This window comes from Fistularia commersonii, chromosome 25, assembly GCF_037954325.1.
Source record: "Fistularia commersonii isolate RoL2024-O1a breed Wild chromosome 25, RoL_Fcom_v1.0, whole genome shotgun sequence".
NCBI lineage: Eukaryota > Metazoa > Chordata > Actinopteri > Syngnathiformes > Fistulariidae > Fistularia > Fistularia commersonii.
The window spans coordinates 8,053,544-8,072,240 of NC_141308.1; the positions used below are offsets into that span (position 1 = coordinate 8,053,544).

At 43.1% G+C, this 18,697-nt stretch overlaps 1 protein-coding gene across 1 annotated transcript; it reads right to left on the bottom strand.

The window, feature by feature from the left end:
* Positions 1 to 2,886: 2,886 nt before the first annotated feature.
* dmbx1a (diencephalon/mesencephalon homeobox 1a) lies at positions 2,887 to 9,381 on the bottom strand. The gene is made up of 5 exons (XM_086172089.1): positions 9,150 to 9,381; positions 6,519 to 6,689; positions 5,832 to 6,010; positions 5,128 to 5,509; positions 2,887 to 5,031 (listed from the first exon to the last, which is right to left on the bottom strand). Exons 2-5 carry the CDS (start codon positions 6,670 to 6,672, stop codon positions 4,595 to 4,597), a joined length of 1,152 nt encoding a protein of 383 aa, XP_086028215.1. The 5' UTR covers positions 6,673 to 6,689; positions 9,150 to 9,381; the 3' UTR covers positions 2,887 to 4,594.
* Between the last annotated feature and the right edge of the window lie 9,316 nt (positions 9,382 to 18,697).

Consider the following 18,697-nt stretch of genomic DNA (forward strand, 5'->3'; position numbering starts at 1 on the left):
GTCCCTCGAATCTTTCATAAGAAAGTATGAATGAAGAAGCCGGTGGAAATCCGCACCGGGAGGATTTGTAATTTCAAAACTTTTACAAGTTTTTCGGCAAATGACACCTTGAGCAGGGTGCAATTCCCCCCCCACACACACACTTTTTTTTTGTTCTTTTCCCTCTTCTTTTATTTTTTTGGTGGCTGTGTGTGTGTATGTGTGTGTGCATGTGTGTGTGTTCGTGCGCAAGCGTGCAGCTGAGAGCCAGATTGCATCTTTCCTGCTGGTGGTTTCCAGGAGGGCTTTGATGTGTATCTGAGCAATTCACTATTAGAGGGATTTCCCTGGGCCTGACAGCTCAGAGAATATGCAGCGAAATGGCAATGCCAGTGGGCTAAAAGAATGCTGGAAACAGGATTAGGATCATATTCTGGCAGACCTTGTCACCTCCTCAATTGGCTGAGGTTTCTTACGCTGGCACTTTTCATTCTCGCCATGGTTAAAACCTTTAAGAGAACCATGGAGAGGAGGGAGAGAAAAGCACTGATTGAATGGTACACTGTGATTTTTGTTTGGGGGCCTTGCTCTGTGTGTGTGTGTGTGTGTGTGTGTGTGTGTGTGTGTGTGTCTCGTATTTTGGTGAGACACTGAAAGAAATTCAGCAAACCAATGGGCCCATGGTGGTTTTACACAGCACTCTCTCATCCCCAAAAACTTCCCTTTCTCTTTCTATTCCCATATTTTAATATTGGGCTACTTTAGTAAATTACTTTGTAAAACATAGATTTTGAATTTGTCAGATATTGTCATTACTTGTTTATGTCTTTCATGCACTGTATACTTACTGTGTAATGTTCTAAAGGAAAACCTGAAAAAACCTTACAGTATATTCCACTTATTAGATAGTACTCCTCCCTATTAACTTGACAATTTTACCTCATCCTCAGATGTCGGTTTTACCTTGAATCATGTATCAAAAGGTTTTGTCATTAAAACTACTCGCTGTTTTATTTTAATATGCCATGCATGTTGTGTAAAAGATAGACTGAACTGTATTAAACATATGTGTGACGTAATGGGCTCCATGTTGACATATTACATTATTAAATACCACACATATAATGTTAGTTATAAAAAACAATATAAACACACAGTAACAGTATAAAATGGTTACATTTACTTTCAGTACTTTTTGCTGATGACATCAATTTACATTTTCCTGAAAATCAATTTCAAATTCTGACTTTTACTTGTATCAAGTCTTTGTAGTTCATCATATTCCCATATTTATTTAGGAAAAGGGAGATGGTGCTTGGTCTCCCACTGGAGTCTCGCATATCACCACTCCCTCAACGGAGAACGGACGGGAACATGAGTCCGTACAAAATAGGTGTTTACAGCTTTAGCACTGAGTAGATGAGCCTGAGTCTTAGAGATGGAGGCACCTGATCCAGCATCAAGAGCTCAACACACTTGACCCTACAGCAGCACAATCATGCAATCCCTGTTCAAGCCCCCAGGCGCATGTGCGTGTGCATGCGTGCGTGTGTGTGTGTGTGTGTGTGTGTGTGTGTGTGTGTGAGTGAGAGAGAGCTTTGGATGATGGGCTCTGAGAAATGAGAAAACATTTGGAACAAGCGTATTGTGTTATGTTAACTGATATAGATCCTCTTGGGAGGAAATCCATGCGTGTAGACCAGGACAGATTCTTGACCTGCATAACAAGGAAGTTTGCCTGTGATTCGTATACACTGCACTCGTACCTGCCGTATAATCGCAACGCCCTTGGCTGAGGACACACACGTTTACACAGTGTGATAAACACAATAAGGTTAGGGTGATGTGTTATACCCACATTAATGCTGCTAATCCTGTGAAATCATTATCCATCCTACTTAGGAGCGACCATTCATAACTGACAGAAGCACAGTAAAATGTGGCACCTGAGGTCAATTCTTTTATTTACACACAGGAGGAGGAAAATATATTTTCAATGCCGCCTCAATTAACAGCAGAGAAATGTCTCACAGTGCATCTGGAACAAGGGCACATTTCAGACGATGTGGCGAGGAGGCCTAAATGACTTGCCTGCGTGTGTGTGTGTGTGTGCGTGTGTGCGTGCGTCCTAGTGTGTGTGTGTGTGTGTGTGTGTGTGTGTGTGTGTGTACCAGCAGGGTATGGGTGGGGGTCTGTGCGTTTTGACAAACCATGCTGTTAAAGATATAATAGCAGCATAATCACCGCCCCGGGCCGTCATTCTTCAGGATAATGGCCTGCTTATTCATTTGGGATGGCTTATGTCTCCACACAGCTTTTTATTTTTCAGATTACATTGTTCTTTTTCTGTCTCGTTGGTTCTCTGTACTCTTTGTTTCTCCACAGACACTTATACAATCTATTTGAAGATTTTAATTTGAGCTTTTTTATGGTTGTTATTTGCATAGCCTGTTCTTCTCCAAGATAGTTCCCTTCATTCAGGCTTGCCGGTGGGAAAATGGGAATCATCTATTTTTACTACAATTCCATCTGTAGGTAGCGTACAACTGAATAAATGTACATGCATTGCTTACTCAAGTTCAAGTATGAAAAGTGGCTCATAATGGTTTTTAAGGTTCACGTGTGAAAACAGATGTGTGGTATTTTTTTCCTAGGGAGGTTAGTTCAGGTGTTTGTCCTAAAAGGTAGGGAAAAAGATAAGTTAAAAGAAAGAAATCAGTATTCAAATAGTGTTCTTACCTCAAAATTCCGGTTACTAGGCACTTTTTTTTCGACTTGGGTTTACTAGTCACTAGATCAATTTGACATAAAAGTTTGCAGCACCAGAAAGTTGAAATTGTAGCGAGCTCAAAATACTCTGCGTGTCCATAAATGACTCGTATAAATTGATACTGAGCCAGAGAAGTCTTCATTATAAAGATCTTCAAGCAATACTTTTATTTGTGATTATTTTACAACAACACTTATTTCAAGTCTACATCATTAGGGAGAAGTAAAGGAAACAACAGCGCCGATCGTCCAATGACTCTCCCCTTCACCGTCATAAATCTACCTACAACATGGACCAAGTACTTTGACAGAGACAGAAGGGCAAACAGCAACAGCAGGACAACAGAACTCAAGTAGAATCGAGAGAGCGGCAGACAGAGGACGCGGGTCAATTATTCAATGAGGGTCTCTCACTTCCTTTGAGCTTTTCTCTCCAGACTGCAAAAAGGGATGGAAAAACACCGCGGGCGGAGTCGGTGGGTTCGGGGTAGCAATCCAGTTGTGTTTCGTCGCTCCTGTCAAGTTAATTCCGGAGAAGCTGGACATTTCAAATATGAATTGAACCGCCGGATCAGTACACACAGAGAGGAGGGATAGAAAGGGCTGCCGTTGAGCTCAGCGAATACAGTCTTACAATCTGACAGCTAAAGGGATTTCATCTGAGACAAAGTCCATCATTTATACAACATTGGATGACTTTACAATTACCTTATCAGTAAACATTAATAGATAGACTTTATTGTATTTTACATATTAAAATACTGTGCATTTTTTTTCCAGTATGAAGACTTTATCTTCCATAACATGTTAAGAAAAGAAAATATCAGACTCGTGTGATTATTCTCAAGTGCTAACAGTCGGTGTGAGTTTTCGTGACAAGCAGCGTGCTTCCTCCAGAGAGTATTTAAGCTACAGTAGTTGTATGAATGACATGTCTTTCTATTTTTCTTTTTTTTTATGAGATTGATCAACACAATGCCACATGATGCCGGCGAAGTGACAGTTTAAGTGTGTAGACCTATTGATGAGGTCGGCCTTAAATGCTATGCATGCTCATAATTGCATTTGCCCCGACTCCATCAGCCCAGGGCAAAATGTAATTAAACGTTTTTGAGAATTTAGTCACTGAACTCATTTTCTCATCATCAAACCAGCCTTCTGTACAAAGTGGCATATTACTGGCCATTAAACTGGTAAATTAGTCACTTTTAATTATGCTGTTGGGGCAAAACATGGCTTGAGTTTATTTTTATTTATGTAGTACATGCTATGTACATAACCGCGTTGCTTAATTGAAATGCCAATGGTGCTGTGACAGATATGGTCTTTTTGCAGCATGAGCAATACCCTTTAGCCCCCTACTCCACGAGCCTAATTCCTCCAAAAGTGCCTTGCCTTATTTACTCTTCATGTAAACATTATTTTCATTGTCTTTAGATCGTGCGCCTCCATTTTCCCGCAGTGGGCATGATTTTCGGTGATACGTCTTCCTCTTTTTTGACATTAAAAAGGTTTATTTTTACAGGTCCGTTAGAAACCTCACAGTATGTTATGAGCCAAAAATGTGGACGGGATCCTTTGAATAGGAACGTTCACTTTTTATCGTCAAGCGGTTCAATATTGTATTGGATTTCTTTTCCCGAGGGCCGTTTGTCTCCACACGCTGTAGATCCAGTCCATGCTGGCATGTTTTACACCGGGATGTTCTTGCCTGTCCTGCTCCCACTTACTCAAGGAGGTCAATACAGTGCTCCTTAACAACTATCACAGTCTCACAGACACAGGAAGGGGCAATTTATAGGCCGAGGCTCGGGCCCATTGAATTGTCCTCCGTTGGGTCTCCTTCTCAGTTAGACATTGTGTCCAGTCCCAGTGAGGCGGCGTGCTGTTTGGCCCTCAGACGCAGGTTTTCAATACTGGTGGTCTTACTGTTGTGGCTGGTGAGGCTGCCAGCGGCCGATGCTTGCAGCAGGGGGCTGTTCCACACCTGCTGGGCGTGATGGGACAGAGACTGGTAGTAAGACTGGCAGGGCAGGGAGCCCAGAGGTGCTGGGGGCATGTTGACGTTCATCCCCAGGTAGGGGAGTGAAGACGGTGCAGTGAGGTCAAACGCAGGGTAGTGCACCAGGTTGTTGGTTGCGGCCATGTGCTGTCGAAACTGCTCCTGCAGACGGAACAGGCTGAGAGGGGAGGAAGAGTAAGAGTGGCTCTGAGATAAAGGGCCGCCGACCAGACTGCTGCTTGAAGAGGAGGGCGTCACTGACGGAGAGACGACAGGCGAGTCTGGGTGGAAAAAAGCAAGAAGCCATGAGACAAGTGGATCAATGACAAGAGATCTCATCACCTTTGCAGAAAAAAATGCAACTCCAGTTGTCTTACCTGGTTTTGGGCTGAGTCTTTTGCAAGGTGACGACACGTCCCCGGGCGTCACTGCTCTCTCCTCTCTCAGGGGTTTGCTCTCATCTTCCCTGTCTGTGGCATTGTCCTCCGTCGCTGACTCACTGCCTGAATGTTCTGCTGACGTGACGTTCAGCTCCATATCCAGCGGCACAGGACCGACCACAGAACCCTCTGTCTCCAAAGAAGAGGATGACGACGAGGACGGAGGCAACTGAGAATCGGGAAGGATCGTGGTGGAAGGAGGCGCCTCCTCTTTCTCAGCTCCTCCTTCCCCCGATGCCTCTTTTTGCTTCTGAAGCTGCTCCTTCTGGAGGCTGCGCTGCTTCTTACGGAACTTTGCTCTTCGGTTTTTGAACCAAACCTTACGAGAGGAGGATGATACAGGAGTATAGAACGCATGAATTGTGCGCGTGAAGCCAAATGACTGCATTGAGAGTGAGAAATCTCATTATTACATCATATTGGTTTGTGTAGAAATGTGTAGCTGCACTGATTGATTTTCCTCAGATTTTTTTTCTTGTTTTCAACTCACAGTCTAACTGATAAATTTAAGGTCTTTCAAATTAAAAGCATAAATGTCATCAATTGTAATTTACTTTTAAATACTGTAGATGATTGTCTGTCTTAGATTCAAATATAGTTAAAATTCTAGATTACATGATTAAATTAAGAGTTCCTCAAACCTGCACACGGGCTTCCGGCAGGTTGGTGCACATGGCGAGCCGCTCCCGCATCACCACATCCGGGTAGTGGGTCTTCTGGAAGGTTTTCTCCAGCGCCTCCAGCTGTTGCGCCGTGAAGGCCGTGCGGCTGCGCCGCTGCTTGCGGTGCTGGGAGCCGTAGCGAGCCTCCAGGATGATGTCTTGAAATGCGCAGCCGTTGGAAGGAAAAAAAAACCAAAGCGGCAAGTTTTATTGAACATGGAATGATATTAAAATGAACTCATAGCAGTGGAAGGAATTAAAGAGCTAACTGTTTACATTCGTTAGCCGGTTAACTAATAACTGCGATTAGCTTAACAGTCGGGTCGTGAAGAGCGATACCGTTTACGATTCGACACTGAATGTTACGTTTCATCATGAACGTTTTCCTCGATCAACTTGTAAAATTGTAAAATTTGTAAAAATTTAACACCATTGCCAAATACAGGTGTATAACACTTTTTGCTCCGAGTTGTTCACAGGCTTAATTGGGACTGCGCTTCCGGTCACGTGACATGCGTGCATCTATACTTTAGAACTATTCTCGATACTCAAACGAGTAGCGTGGAAGTACCAAGATTCGAATACCACGGAATCGGTACTTCCCATCACTACTGCGAGGATCCCCACCCCCATACTTTTGTACGTTGAGGAAGAGCACCCCATTACCTGCTAGCCTCTCAGCTAAGGTGAGCGCATGCACGGAGGGCCGGTAGTCCGGTGCGTGTTGTGCGTGCTGCGCGGCCTGCTGGTGCAGGTTGTACATGGCGCTCAGGGAGTTCATGGCGTGCAGAGAGTAGCCGTTCACGCCGTAGTGCTGCATGGTGTCGAGGTCGCTACCTGAGATGAGGAGCAAAAGCAGGAGGGTTATTAACCTCTCTACACATTTTGATTGAAAAACAAAACTCAAAACGGCCCACGTCGTCTATTTATTAATAAACGCCGGGAGGTTGGCGCGCTCAAGGAGGGGGCCACCAGTTCGTAATAAACGTGTTATCCATTAACATCCAATTACCACCCTGCTCAATCCATTAATTATACAAAGGGATTTTAATTGGGGTAATTATCAGCCGCCGCCATAATGGGCCGTGACGGATGACTTATTCATGAAGCCCCCCCCTCCTCCCGCACGGTGTTCGTGATCCTGGAGAATCCAAATCCCCGTTGAGAACGTCGCTCTGACAGATCGGGGTGTTGATGGAAAATGATACAAAGTTGATTCACTGAAAGTGTATCAATATTATCATTATTTGCATTATTACCATCATTATTATTATTTTTTATTTCAGGACGGCGTAATCACAATTTATTTCTCACATTATTTTAGGCCCTGTGTTTCACTTTCAGATCACTCTTCTTTTTTGCAGCATTTATTCTCTCATATCGACCTAACCATCTTAATTTACCTGAAAATAACCGTCGTGTAAGTCTTACTTTTTACAAAGTGTATTTTCTAGATCTCCTTCCTGGGCGAGATTTTTCCTTGCGTGGACCGCTGGAGGACACGATTAGAAATGTATTAACAGACAGGAGGGGCTGTCTCGGAGGCCCGGACACTTATGATAACTATTACAGAAGAGACCGCGGGGAAAAGACGTGTTTTCTTTTTTTCTCACCCTGCTGCACCCCAATCCTCAACCCCCACCGCCACTCCGACCACCCCGTTGGATCTAACTGCCATTGTTTAATTTACTTTAACTATTTTAATTCCTGCATATCCTATATTTTCTACTGCAATGCCAAAAATATATTAAAATACTATCTTTTGTATCCCCGTCTGTATGATTGAACGCCGTATTACGACCCCACGCAAACCCCCCGTTTGTCGATGAAGGTCGTGCGTGTGCCTTGCGGGGAATGGCGTGCGTGTGCGCGTCCGTCCGCGGCGCCGGTGAATGCGATCAGAGGGGCGGCGGGGAACAGTCTAATTCGCGGGGACAGAAGCTGCTTCGCTAAACATTTACTTTACTCCCTCAAGTATTTGAGTTGAATGCCTCCCCCTTTCCTCCACCTCCCCCCATCTTCCCCTCTCTGGCGGCCTCTTATCCCACCGCCCCGGGGCAACGTTTTGGCTGAGATGTATGGCTTCTCCGCGGGTAAAAATATGCATGTTGATCCCCATTTGGCTCCCCCGTCTAATGGAAGTGCAAATAGGTTTCGACTGCGGGGCCCTCCATTTATCATCACCGCTGACACGGACGGACGTACAGTGGGGACCGTGGGTCCGGGCGTGCGTGTGCGCGCGTTTGATCGCGTCCTTTTTTTTGGTGGTGTGAGTGTGTGTGTGTGGGGGGGGGGGGGGGGGTGAACCTCTTTATCTCTTTACCTATGACAATGTAAACATCCCAAAACACCCAAACTAAAGTGGCATCCATCTACAGGAAATTTGACTTTTTTTATTTGTTTTGATTTTTTTTTTTTTTTGATTGTTTTGATTTTTTTTCTTTGCGCAAAGATCCCTTGCTGTCTGTTTTTTTTTTGTCAAATTCCCGGCCTCGTATTGTTTTATTGCTCTATCCGCCGCCTCCTTCTCACTCATAGGAAGGAGATGGGGCTTTTTTTTTATTATTTTTATTTGTCATTCATAAAGCCGCCGGTGCTCCGGGCACCGGAGCCCCCAGGCTCACCGTCTCCCACCGTCATTATGTAAATCGGCGTGTACTTTGTAAATCTTTGATCCGGATAAATGAGGAGAAAACGGCTTCTTGATAGGTGGCCCCGGGGCCCGGCTGGACCCGGACCTGTTTCACCCGAGCTGCTTGCGCGGGTTCCGTGGACGAGACGATGCCGTGGATAAATACACCCTAAAGTCAGCTCATTTATCTACCAGCGGTGATCCAGAATGTTAAATCGCTCTTACGTTCACATTTGAATTTCATAATCGCAGCGAGGCAAAATATCGATGTGTAACACAGACACGTCTGGAAGTTAAAGTTCTGTCTTATAAAATTAGGGGGGTAAAGTCTTCGTTTATATAAAATAATAAAAAAGTCATTTATTTATCCATTCCAACGCTGTATCGTTATTATTATTATTAATAGTAGTAATGTTATTATTATTATCTTTATTTTGTAATGCAGGCCAAGCAATATATTTGGCTGCAAATACCTCTATTTTAAAAATGGCATTTAAAAAAAAAAACATTCTCCGATCAATTATACTAATTTCAAATTCATCCCGTCATATATTCCTCGTTTATTTGTGTTGGGAAAAAAATATCGAAAGGGGTTGTTAAATATACTAAAATTGTTGTTTCTGCCAAAAAGTGAGTAATAGTTATTTACACGACAAACTTCTCACCTCCCGTGTATCCGTCCGCTGCTTCCGTCACGACCGTGAATCCAAAGCTCCCCCTCCACTCGGCTCGTCCGCTCCTCGGATGTCTTTTCCCGGTCCCTGCGGTCCCTGAACTTCCCGCCGCGGGAGAGAATGTGGAGAAAACGTCAAAGTCCTCCTTGCCGCGCCGCGTCACGCCGCCTCTCCTCTGCGCTCCTTCCACGCGTGTTGTCGGCGAGTCGTCCGCGTCTCTCGCTGGAGCGGGAAACACCCGGAGGAGGGATCTTTAAAGAGCGCCTCGCCGGAGTCTCCTCGGCCTCCCATTGGCTGCCGGACACGTCACTCAAAAAGGCCGAAGCGCTCGCCCGCCGTCCAGCGGTGGATTTCGGTTCAGTGACTCCTCACATGATCCATTTAATCACATTAGGCCCGTCCACTCCCGCTGGCTGTTTGTTTTTTTTTTTTTACTATTATTTATTTATGGAGTTTCGTGTCCGTGGAGTCGACACATTATATTTGATCTCCCCTTTTTTTTGCCTGACATTGAAAGGGGACCTGGACGTGATTTTTACTTCCGTGTAAAATCCCCGCCGCACCTTAGATTTCGGACGTTTATCTCGACCTCTGAAGGAGACAGGAAACTCAAAACAATCTGAACTAGACTGAGAAAACATTATTTCAAAAAAATTAGATTGCTTTAGAAAATGTTAACGGTGATAAAAAAGGTGTTCTACGGCGTGTCGTTTTCTTTTATGAGGGACTGTTTTTTTGTGCAAACTGTGGAATCCCTCAGAAATCCAATTGTTTTTCCTGAGGTCCGGTGAGGAGGAGGAGGAGGAAAAACCGACCCCTCTGGTTTGTTTGCTCTGCGGCTTGTTTCCATCCCAGATTTCAGAGATGGCTAATAGATGCCTTCAGACTGTGTGCCGACCCGGGAGGATTTTGGGCTGGGATGGGATGGGATAGGGAAGACAAGACGCCACCTCAGCCTCCAAAAACCCCTGTCTGAAAATGACTGCGGGTAAGAGGATTAGAGCAATAATGCCCTTCTCTTCTTGAAGGTTTTTTTTTCTTGAAAGAGATTTTTCCTCTCGGAGAGAAACAAACCCGTTTAGGTGGGGAATTAAGGGCAGCGCAAAGTTGCCTCCGTAATATAAAGCTGCATATTCTAGTGGGAGATTCATCGGTGCAGTGCAAGGCCCGTTCCGCCTCACAAAACCTCAAACGTCATATAATCAAAAATCAGCTGATGTCACTTTTTCCCTATCACAAAATAGGCACAAATTACGTAAAAATCGAAGAGAGTGATTAAACGCAAATATTAGATTTCTTCCTTTTTGCCATATTTCATTTTACATATTAATATACCCATATTGTTTAATTGCTTCTTGGATATCGAATAAAAGTAACAACAGCAACAATAATAATGATTTTAATAATAATAATGACGTGTTCGATTTTTTTGCCAATCCTTCTGTTATTTTTTCCTCCACCATTTAGGTTTTCCACATGTTCCTTAGAGTCTTCACCTTCCTCCAGGAAGCCGGTGTGCCACCTCTTCTGGTTCCTCGCCTCGGTAGGCTCCTATCACCCCCCTACACCCCCCCCCTCTCTCCGAGGTTTGAGAGAGAAAGAGGATTAACTTGTGAACCAATGGAAATAAGAACTTAAACGGGAGGTAAATCTGGCCACTGTCTCTTTGTGAGGACCGTCTCTAAAGCAATTAAAGCGAGAAAGAGTTCCTCCTCGGCGCCTCTCCACCCAAAGCTCCTTAGAGCGACTGGAGCTGTCCAGCGCATCCGAGGGGCTTAAACGCCCCCCCCCCCCAAAAAAAAAAGATCCCCTTACCCCTGTACCGCTCCACACACACCGGGTATACAATGACCTCCAGCTGACGAACAATTTAGATTAGAAAGAGAAAAATGCCAGAGCCTTTCTCGACTTTACCCTTTTATTTAACACTATATATGTGTGTATTTCTACATAAATGCATATATTGTCACTTGGCAGGATTTGTGTTTTCATCCTTCTGAGAATATTTAAGAGAAAAATCAATCTATATCTAACCATTTAATTGTTAGCGCGTGTCCAGGCCTTTTATTAACGCATAATAAACAAAATCCCGATCCCCGGCACCGGTGAATTCTGCACTGTAATAGCTAATTAATACTCTTAATGATGTTTCCTCAACTTCATGAATACATTAAGGCCCGCAATCCGGCAAGACTCAGCCTCCCCGACACCGTCCAAGGGTGTTTCAGCATCTGTTCATCCCACGGCAATTAATCATTTTGATGTATAGTTTAAAATCGACATCTTGCAGGGGACCATTTTTGACAAGAATAACAAAGCAATTTGCCAGGAGCCACCTATTAGACACTTTATTAGCGCTCCCTGCAGTAAGACCTGCTTTCTGTTCCCCGTATTTTATTTATTCTTTTAATAGCAGATAAATGAATTTCAAAGGATCGGCAAGGGTTTGCCTTTTATTGTCCGCCCCACGCCTCTGGATCCTCCCGAAATCCCTTTTATTGGTGACAAGATCTCAGGATCTCCTCGGCAAATCCCTCATCTGAAAGTTTTCGACCTGTCAGTTTCCTCTAAAAGCTGAATAATTCCCTCCCTCTCCTTTCTTTTTCTCTCTCTCCATCCCGTGCTCTTTTTCTTCTCGCCCTCTTTTCTCCCTTGTCTCAATTCCTCTGTCTCAGTTCTTTTCCTTGCCTTCTCTCCTCACTTTCTCTCTCTGGCCCGGATCCCTCTGCACAAGGGGCCCCATTGTATAGTCTTAATCCAGAGGCAACACAGCTTTAGGGACATGCAGGGATAAAAGGCCCATCAAGCCCACAACTTTATGGGGGCAAATCTCTCCCTAATCCTTCGCTTTATCTAAACAAAAGCCCCTCTGCCTTAATCCACCTATGTGTTGAAAAAAAAAAACTGGAGAGTGACAGAGAGGGAGAAAGAAAAGGAGTGAGGGAGAGAGAGATTTTCGGAGGAAAAGAAATCTCACACACTAAAGAATTGAACAGGGAGCGACCATACAGGGAGGGCTAAAGCTTCCCGGAAGAGCTGAATCACGGAGAGAGACCCGCCGCAGCTGGAGGGACGACTCACGGGTTATTCACCTCCATACTGCACCTCAGACACACTTTGAGCTTTAAGCCTGTTCAAATGTTCACGGAGACACTTCCAGAAAGATGATCTGGCTGTCCATCTATCGAGAGCGGCGCCAAGGTCACGATGCTAAAATCAGAAAGTATGTGGAAAAGAATGAAACTTTCTGGCAAAAAAAGTGAGGGCGCATATCTGGAGATAAGTGACATATGCAGTCAGTTCCATCACCAAGCGCCGCGAACTGTAGGGGTTGACCCGGTTCGTTTTGCGCGTTAAATGGGAAATATCAATTTCAGGCTGTCAGCAGGTTTTCATTAGTGGTTTTGCCCTTGAATTGAGCTGATCAGAATTTGACTATAGTGGCAATAAATGTTCAAGCGTCATGAATCCCTTCTCCTGCTCCCAACTGATCCAAGAAAATCTCATATTGCATAAATATCCCATCTTAAGGACAGCATCTCCTCAATTCCTTTATTTGCTGGAGTCAAGGCGGCTGTGACTCGAGGCGTGGTTGTCGTTTGCATTTCTGAACGCTTTCAAAGCACAAAAGCAATTTACTTTGACTGGAAATCTTCTTTGAGAAATTGTAACATCTGGGAACATTCGAGGAAGGGAGACCAGATATTTACCCAGATGCTATTTTTTCGAAGTAGTTGTCATTTTTTGAAACGACTGGAAATTTTCAGCTAGCGTCATCGTCAAACCCCTCCGCGTAATCTCCGTGGATTACGTGATCTTGTGTTCTTCTGTTAATAAAGGCGCGGACCTGCTTCGATTCCTCCCTCCGTTAAAGCGATGGGTTCACGGGATGAACTCTTGACAAGGCTTCTGACAATGTTATTCCCTGTAAAACTTCTCTGCAAAGCCGGAATCCCTTCACTTCCTCCCACAACATGTCTTTGCCGTGGAAAATCCCACTATATCTGCTTCGCTGTGGACAGTCAGACCCTAATCTGGAGATGGATTTGAGAAACTTAGAGCTCTCGAGGTTTTAGTGAGAGCTCTGAGGGATAGATGGTGGTAATAAGTCGCACCTGCTCTTTGAGAGGTAAATATTAAAATTCTGAGACCTCATCCTATGCAATTGATGGGATTTGTCCAGGATTTTACATTTCGGTCGTTTTCCGTCATTCCTCAAAGTTTATCAAAAGCAAAAGCGTCACTCTTTCACTTTTAATTTTAGACACGTTCAGCATGATAATCACCTTGTTGCCTTCATTAACACTCTCAATCACAATCTCCTCCTTGGCTCCTCTCATTCCTAATAGAGCTAACAAAGCTAATGAAGTGAATAGTTGGGACAATTCACTCATTACAGCCAATTAAGACAATCCAATGCAATCCAACCAGGAGACAAGCAGAGTTGTCTTGGAAACCAGCCACCCAAACCAACGGCCCTCAGCGGAGTCAGCTAGTGTAGAGAAAGCTTTTGACTGGATTGAAGGAATTTTCCCTCTGGTGGTATCATTCGTAATACTTGAACCATTATAAGGCTGATCAGCAGTTGGCTGAGGGCATCTTTGTTTCCACCATGCAGGGATTACACCTGGCCTCAGGAGGGGGAAAATGTTTCCCAAAGAGGCAGGCAGACAGAGAAGGAGACGCAAGGCGGCCTCGATGCATTCCTTCACAATAAAGTATAAATCCTCTTCTTCACAGCGTATTACAGGAATGAACATAAGGGATTGTGTCATTGTTGCCCTATAATCTGGATCAAACTCCTTGTTTTACAAATGGCCCTCTTTAAAAAGCTCCTTCTTTTTGCATGGATCTATTTCTCTTCCCTTCATCCTGTATTAACCTGCTATTTCCTCATCAGCAGCCTTCCTTTTTTTTGTTCCTATTCGAGCCAGATATGAAGGTCGAGTATCATAAATAACAAGGAATCCGACGCAAAGGCACCTATTTGTTACCGCGTTGTACCAGGTGAACGTGTGGATGTGCTTAATTACACATAGTTTTATGGAAAGTGTGTTATTTGAGTTAGCAGTGATAGCATGCTCCATATTTGGCATGTCACCAAAAGAGATCATTCAAGCTGTCACTTACAGTATATGCTTGGATATTCTAATTTTCCAAATGCATTTCCATGTGTCCTTGCCCCCAAAAGCCAAGGATAATATCCTATCCTGCTCTGGAAGTGGCGATGGAGGCACTTTTTTCTGTTCGTTGAACAGGCAGCTGGCATGAAATAAACCCTTATAGAAATGCTGAAGCTGTCATCCTGCGCCTGTCCCATCTCGGGCATCTGACCACATTACATGGTTTTGTGATTACCAGTATTCTGAAGGCATCTCAATAGTGTTTTGCAACTCCATGAAAAAGTTGGTCATGAAATAATCTATATTGAATGAAAGGGTTGATCCTGAGTAAAAGTTGCCATCGATGAAAAATGATCATTGCAGCTGTGCTAATCACTGCTAATAATGGCCGAAATGTTAAAGTAACAGGCTCCTTAAATACTTTGAAATACCACCGACTGATGTACTGGCCTTGGTGTAGGTCAGAGGTTTCTGAGTGCTCCAACTACTTAATTCTGATTTGTTTGTTTGCCGGTTTGCTAGTTTTTGGACAAAATTGATATATTTTTAACTGCATTGCAGATTAGTATAGATTGACATTTTAATATTTGAGGATTAAAGAAACAAGCAAATAGTGAACAGGGCATTGAATTATGATATTGAATTGAATTATAAGTGCTTTTTCCCCGAAAATTCCAAATATGCCATTATTTTGTTTGACATAAATTAAGCAATTTTAAACCGTCCCTGCTGAAAAAATATGCTACCCAAAGATCAAAAGACTCTCCACCATCACCAGCTCAAGTCTGATCCCCCCCTGACTTCTCAGTGAGCCACCGCACCAGGGTTAAGACATCCACCGCAGTTGAGCCAGAGACCCCATTTGTGAACTTAAACAACATTCTATGCATGTAACATTAATATTTGATTTATTTGCTAAGTTTCTTTGGGAAAAACTGTAATATTATTGTTCACAAGACAATACTGTTATGCAGATGACACCCCCTATTACCAGTCAATGAAACCAAATGAGTGACTTAGTTTAATATAACATTCTGCAGATCTGAATCCCTGCATAAGTTCAATTTTTTTGCCGTTTCAAAAAGGCAACACCCAGAACCATGTTATTTAATTATATGCAAGGTGGCAGTTAATTTTAAGATACATCCTTTATGTGTTGCACAAAGTTTTAATAGTTTTAAAGTATTACAGTTATTACACATCCCAGCTGTCCATCTGAGTCAGACTTTGGCCATGTGTTTCCTGAGAGGTACTCATATGCGAGATGTATTGGCTTTTGTGCACCAACTCCCCTGTCAAATCCAGACTTGAATTTTAAATCCTTCTCACCTACAACGCTCTTTAGCTGTCAGGTACCATCATACATTTAAGTCCCTTGCTTCCCCATGAGAGCATGGTGATCCCAGAGTTCAGGCTTACTTTTGCTCCATAGAGTGTCTGTGCAGAATGGGAGGAAAAGTATTTTGAAATATGGCTGCGTTCATGAGGAACCTACCACCAGTGTGGTGGTCGGTTGTTGGTAAATCTTAGGATATTGGTGGTGACTGCCATGATCACTTCCCAATATTAATAAGGGATGCCGGATAGGGGACATTTCAAACTCCCAATGTAAAAGATGGGGTCTGTGGGAAACTATAAATATTAAATTAATTGAACTCAATTCAACTGATTTGATCAATTAAAAAAAAAAAACGAAGCAGAATTTTTAAAGATTGTGAATTGAGATAATAAGCAGTTTTATGGAATGCTCAAAAACCCATTTAATCAAAGTATTTTCATATTTTTACTGCCCTGAAATGGCTGGTTTTCTGCATTGGATGAACATTTAACATCCTGTTGAGATACCTATATACTAACAGACGGGTGTGAGGCCAGGCAGCAGGTCTGATTTCAGCCCCTGGCTTCTCCCTTGTTTTCCTCTTTCCTGCTCCTTGTTTGAATTTCTCCCCTGCTCTCCCGCCTCTGCCTCATCTGCTCTCTCCACCGCTTCTGAAAGGAACCTTGCTGGGCCCAACTGTCTGTGTAACAAGCTGGGCTGGATAGTCACAGTGGGGAATGTGTGTGTCAGACTGTTTACATTTGTGTACATGGGTTTGAAGTGAGAACTTGGTGTGCGCTTTTCTTATTTCAAAGGAGACACCCCAGGAAAGTGTACTTAAATCCTTATGATCTGATTGCACAGAGAAACACACACATGCACCTTTCAGTGATCTTCTAGTACTGCAGACGCAGGAGGTGAAGCCAGAAGCTTATGGATATGTTTGTTTACCTAATGGTCCTTGACATGATCAATTGATCAGTAGTGTAATTCACTGCCACATGAGCTCATTATATTTCTATTTAAATTGTAAATTGATTCGTTTTGAGTTTTTGCCTTTCATACAAACAGAGTGCGTACTGTAATTGTACATGTGAGTGAATGTGTGTTCATTGGCCCCGATGGAGTTCAAATGATACCCCAAAAGAAAATAATTAGATTTATATTTAGGTAACATGACAAAGCAAAGCCCTAACTTCTGTCATAGCTTTCTTTTTTTTCCCATAGCAGAGAAATAACCCATCGAACCAGGGGAATTTCAGTTAGTAATTGGTTGAAAAGTGGCCAGTTGGCTGGATGTTGTCAAAGGGTTGTCATCAAGGCAGACACACTAACACACACTCTCAAGAGAGGAGGGTGAGCTGATTCCAGTGTGTTAAAAGCCCGTGATTATGTGTTGCCTGGGAGATTATAGTGAACGATTACTGATGAAGAATTTAAACAGTGGGGAATGAACAGTCAAATTGAGCAGCAACAGGAGATTGCTAAGCTAAACGCTAATTGACACTATCACAGCTTTTGGTAAAGCGCTTTGCGCCGGAAAGCTGCATTTGGAATACATTCGGACACTTGGGGTCAGAATTTGAATTTACCCGCTCAACTTGTGCCCTGTTTTAAATTCATACTCCAATATATGGGAAAATTCACATTTTTACAGAGCCTTATACTGACAGATTTAAATATGATTTTATACATTTATATATATATATATGCATTTACCAAATAAAGGTGTAGGAGACCATTAGAATAGCTTACCAAAGGACTAGAAACCGTGAGGAACGGCTCCAGCAAAATCCTAACACCCTTGTTAAGAATGATCGTTTCACCTGAATGCAAGTGCCCTGAGCCTTATTTGGCCTGTGAGGAAACCATGACACTGGATTTGTGTTGTTTATTCCTGAAACATTCCACAGTCGAGAGACTGCTGTTAATCATCTACAGCCTTAACTGCAATGTAGTCAATAAACAATAATGGATGATGCTTTGCTCTAAAAAATGTCCAAGCTCAATATATTTGAAACTACCGTTGCCTATGGCTGTGACATCCCCTCATGTGCATGTGCAGGCGCAACAGCAGAGAACTAAAAAAAGACAAGCGTTTACAAGCACGAAACTTCTGGGGCATCATTATTGCACCGCTCCAAAGATACAGGGTTGGATCTGAAGGACAGTCATTTTAAAAAGTGTTGCAAACCAGTTTTATTAATGACAGCAGTTTCCAGGCTCTTGCCTAAATAAGGTGTGCATTCATTAGGTGTGTGTTCTGTGTCCTCATATGAGAGTAATTCTGACCCCATATACACTTAAATCAACAGATCCTACCCAGAATGGTTCAGATAACTTTTTACCAATACCATTATCAGTCATCATTTTTGGCCAAAACTCCAAACTGTTATTAAATGAGACCTAATGTGTTCTACTGTAGTATTGCATTAATGTTCCAGAGCAGCCAAATTTTGAAAGCAAATTTTTTTTGCATAGGTTTTTGAAACATGATTGATCATAGATAAGGAGCAGAATATAAATAAACTGCTGAATTCGGATCTTCTTCGGCACCTAGTGATAGAGCCGTTTGCATTTTCTCGTTGTTGGAAATGTGGAGTCTTGTATTGAAAAATATGTTAGCACTAGCTTATCAATATCTGTAACTTTTAGGCATGCAAAATGAATGTGAGCATTTTCCTCACTTTCCCTCAAAAATGGTGTTTACACTTTTCCCTGCTGTTTGAAAGTTGAAAAATAGTGAGATAATCAGAAATGGATAAACGTATACACGGATACATGGAAATATGAATAGCATAACCCTTTCCGTGACATCTCGGGGGATCCATTTGTTTTACTGGCTTGTTTGGCCATAATGGGCTTTATATGATGACTCTTCACCCCTGTCAGATTCCACCATGATCCACATCAACACACACATTCATCACGATCCAACACACACTCTCATGCACACACACACACACACACACACACGAGCTCCGATCAATGGTCATAAATTTGATCAGTGACAAGCCTGACACTTGCACCCACGAGGCCTCTGGTCACCCTGTTTTGTTGACCACTCCTAATGCAACACACACAGAAACAAGCACATC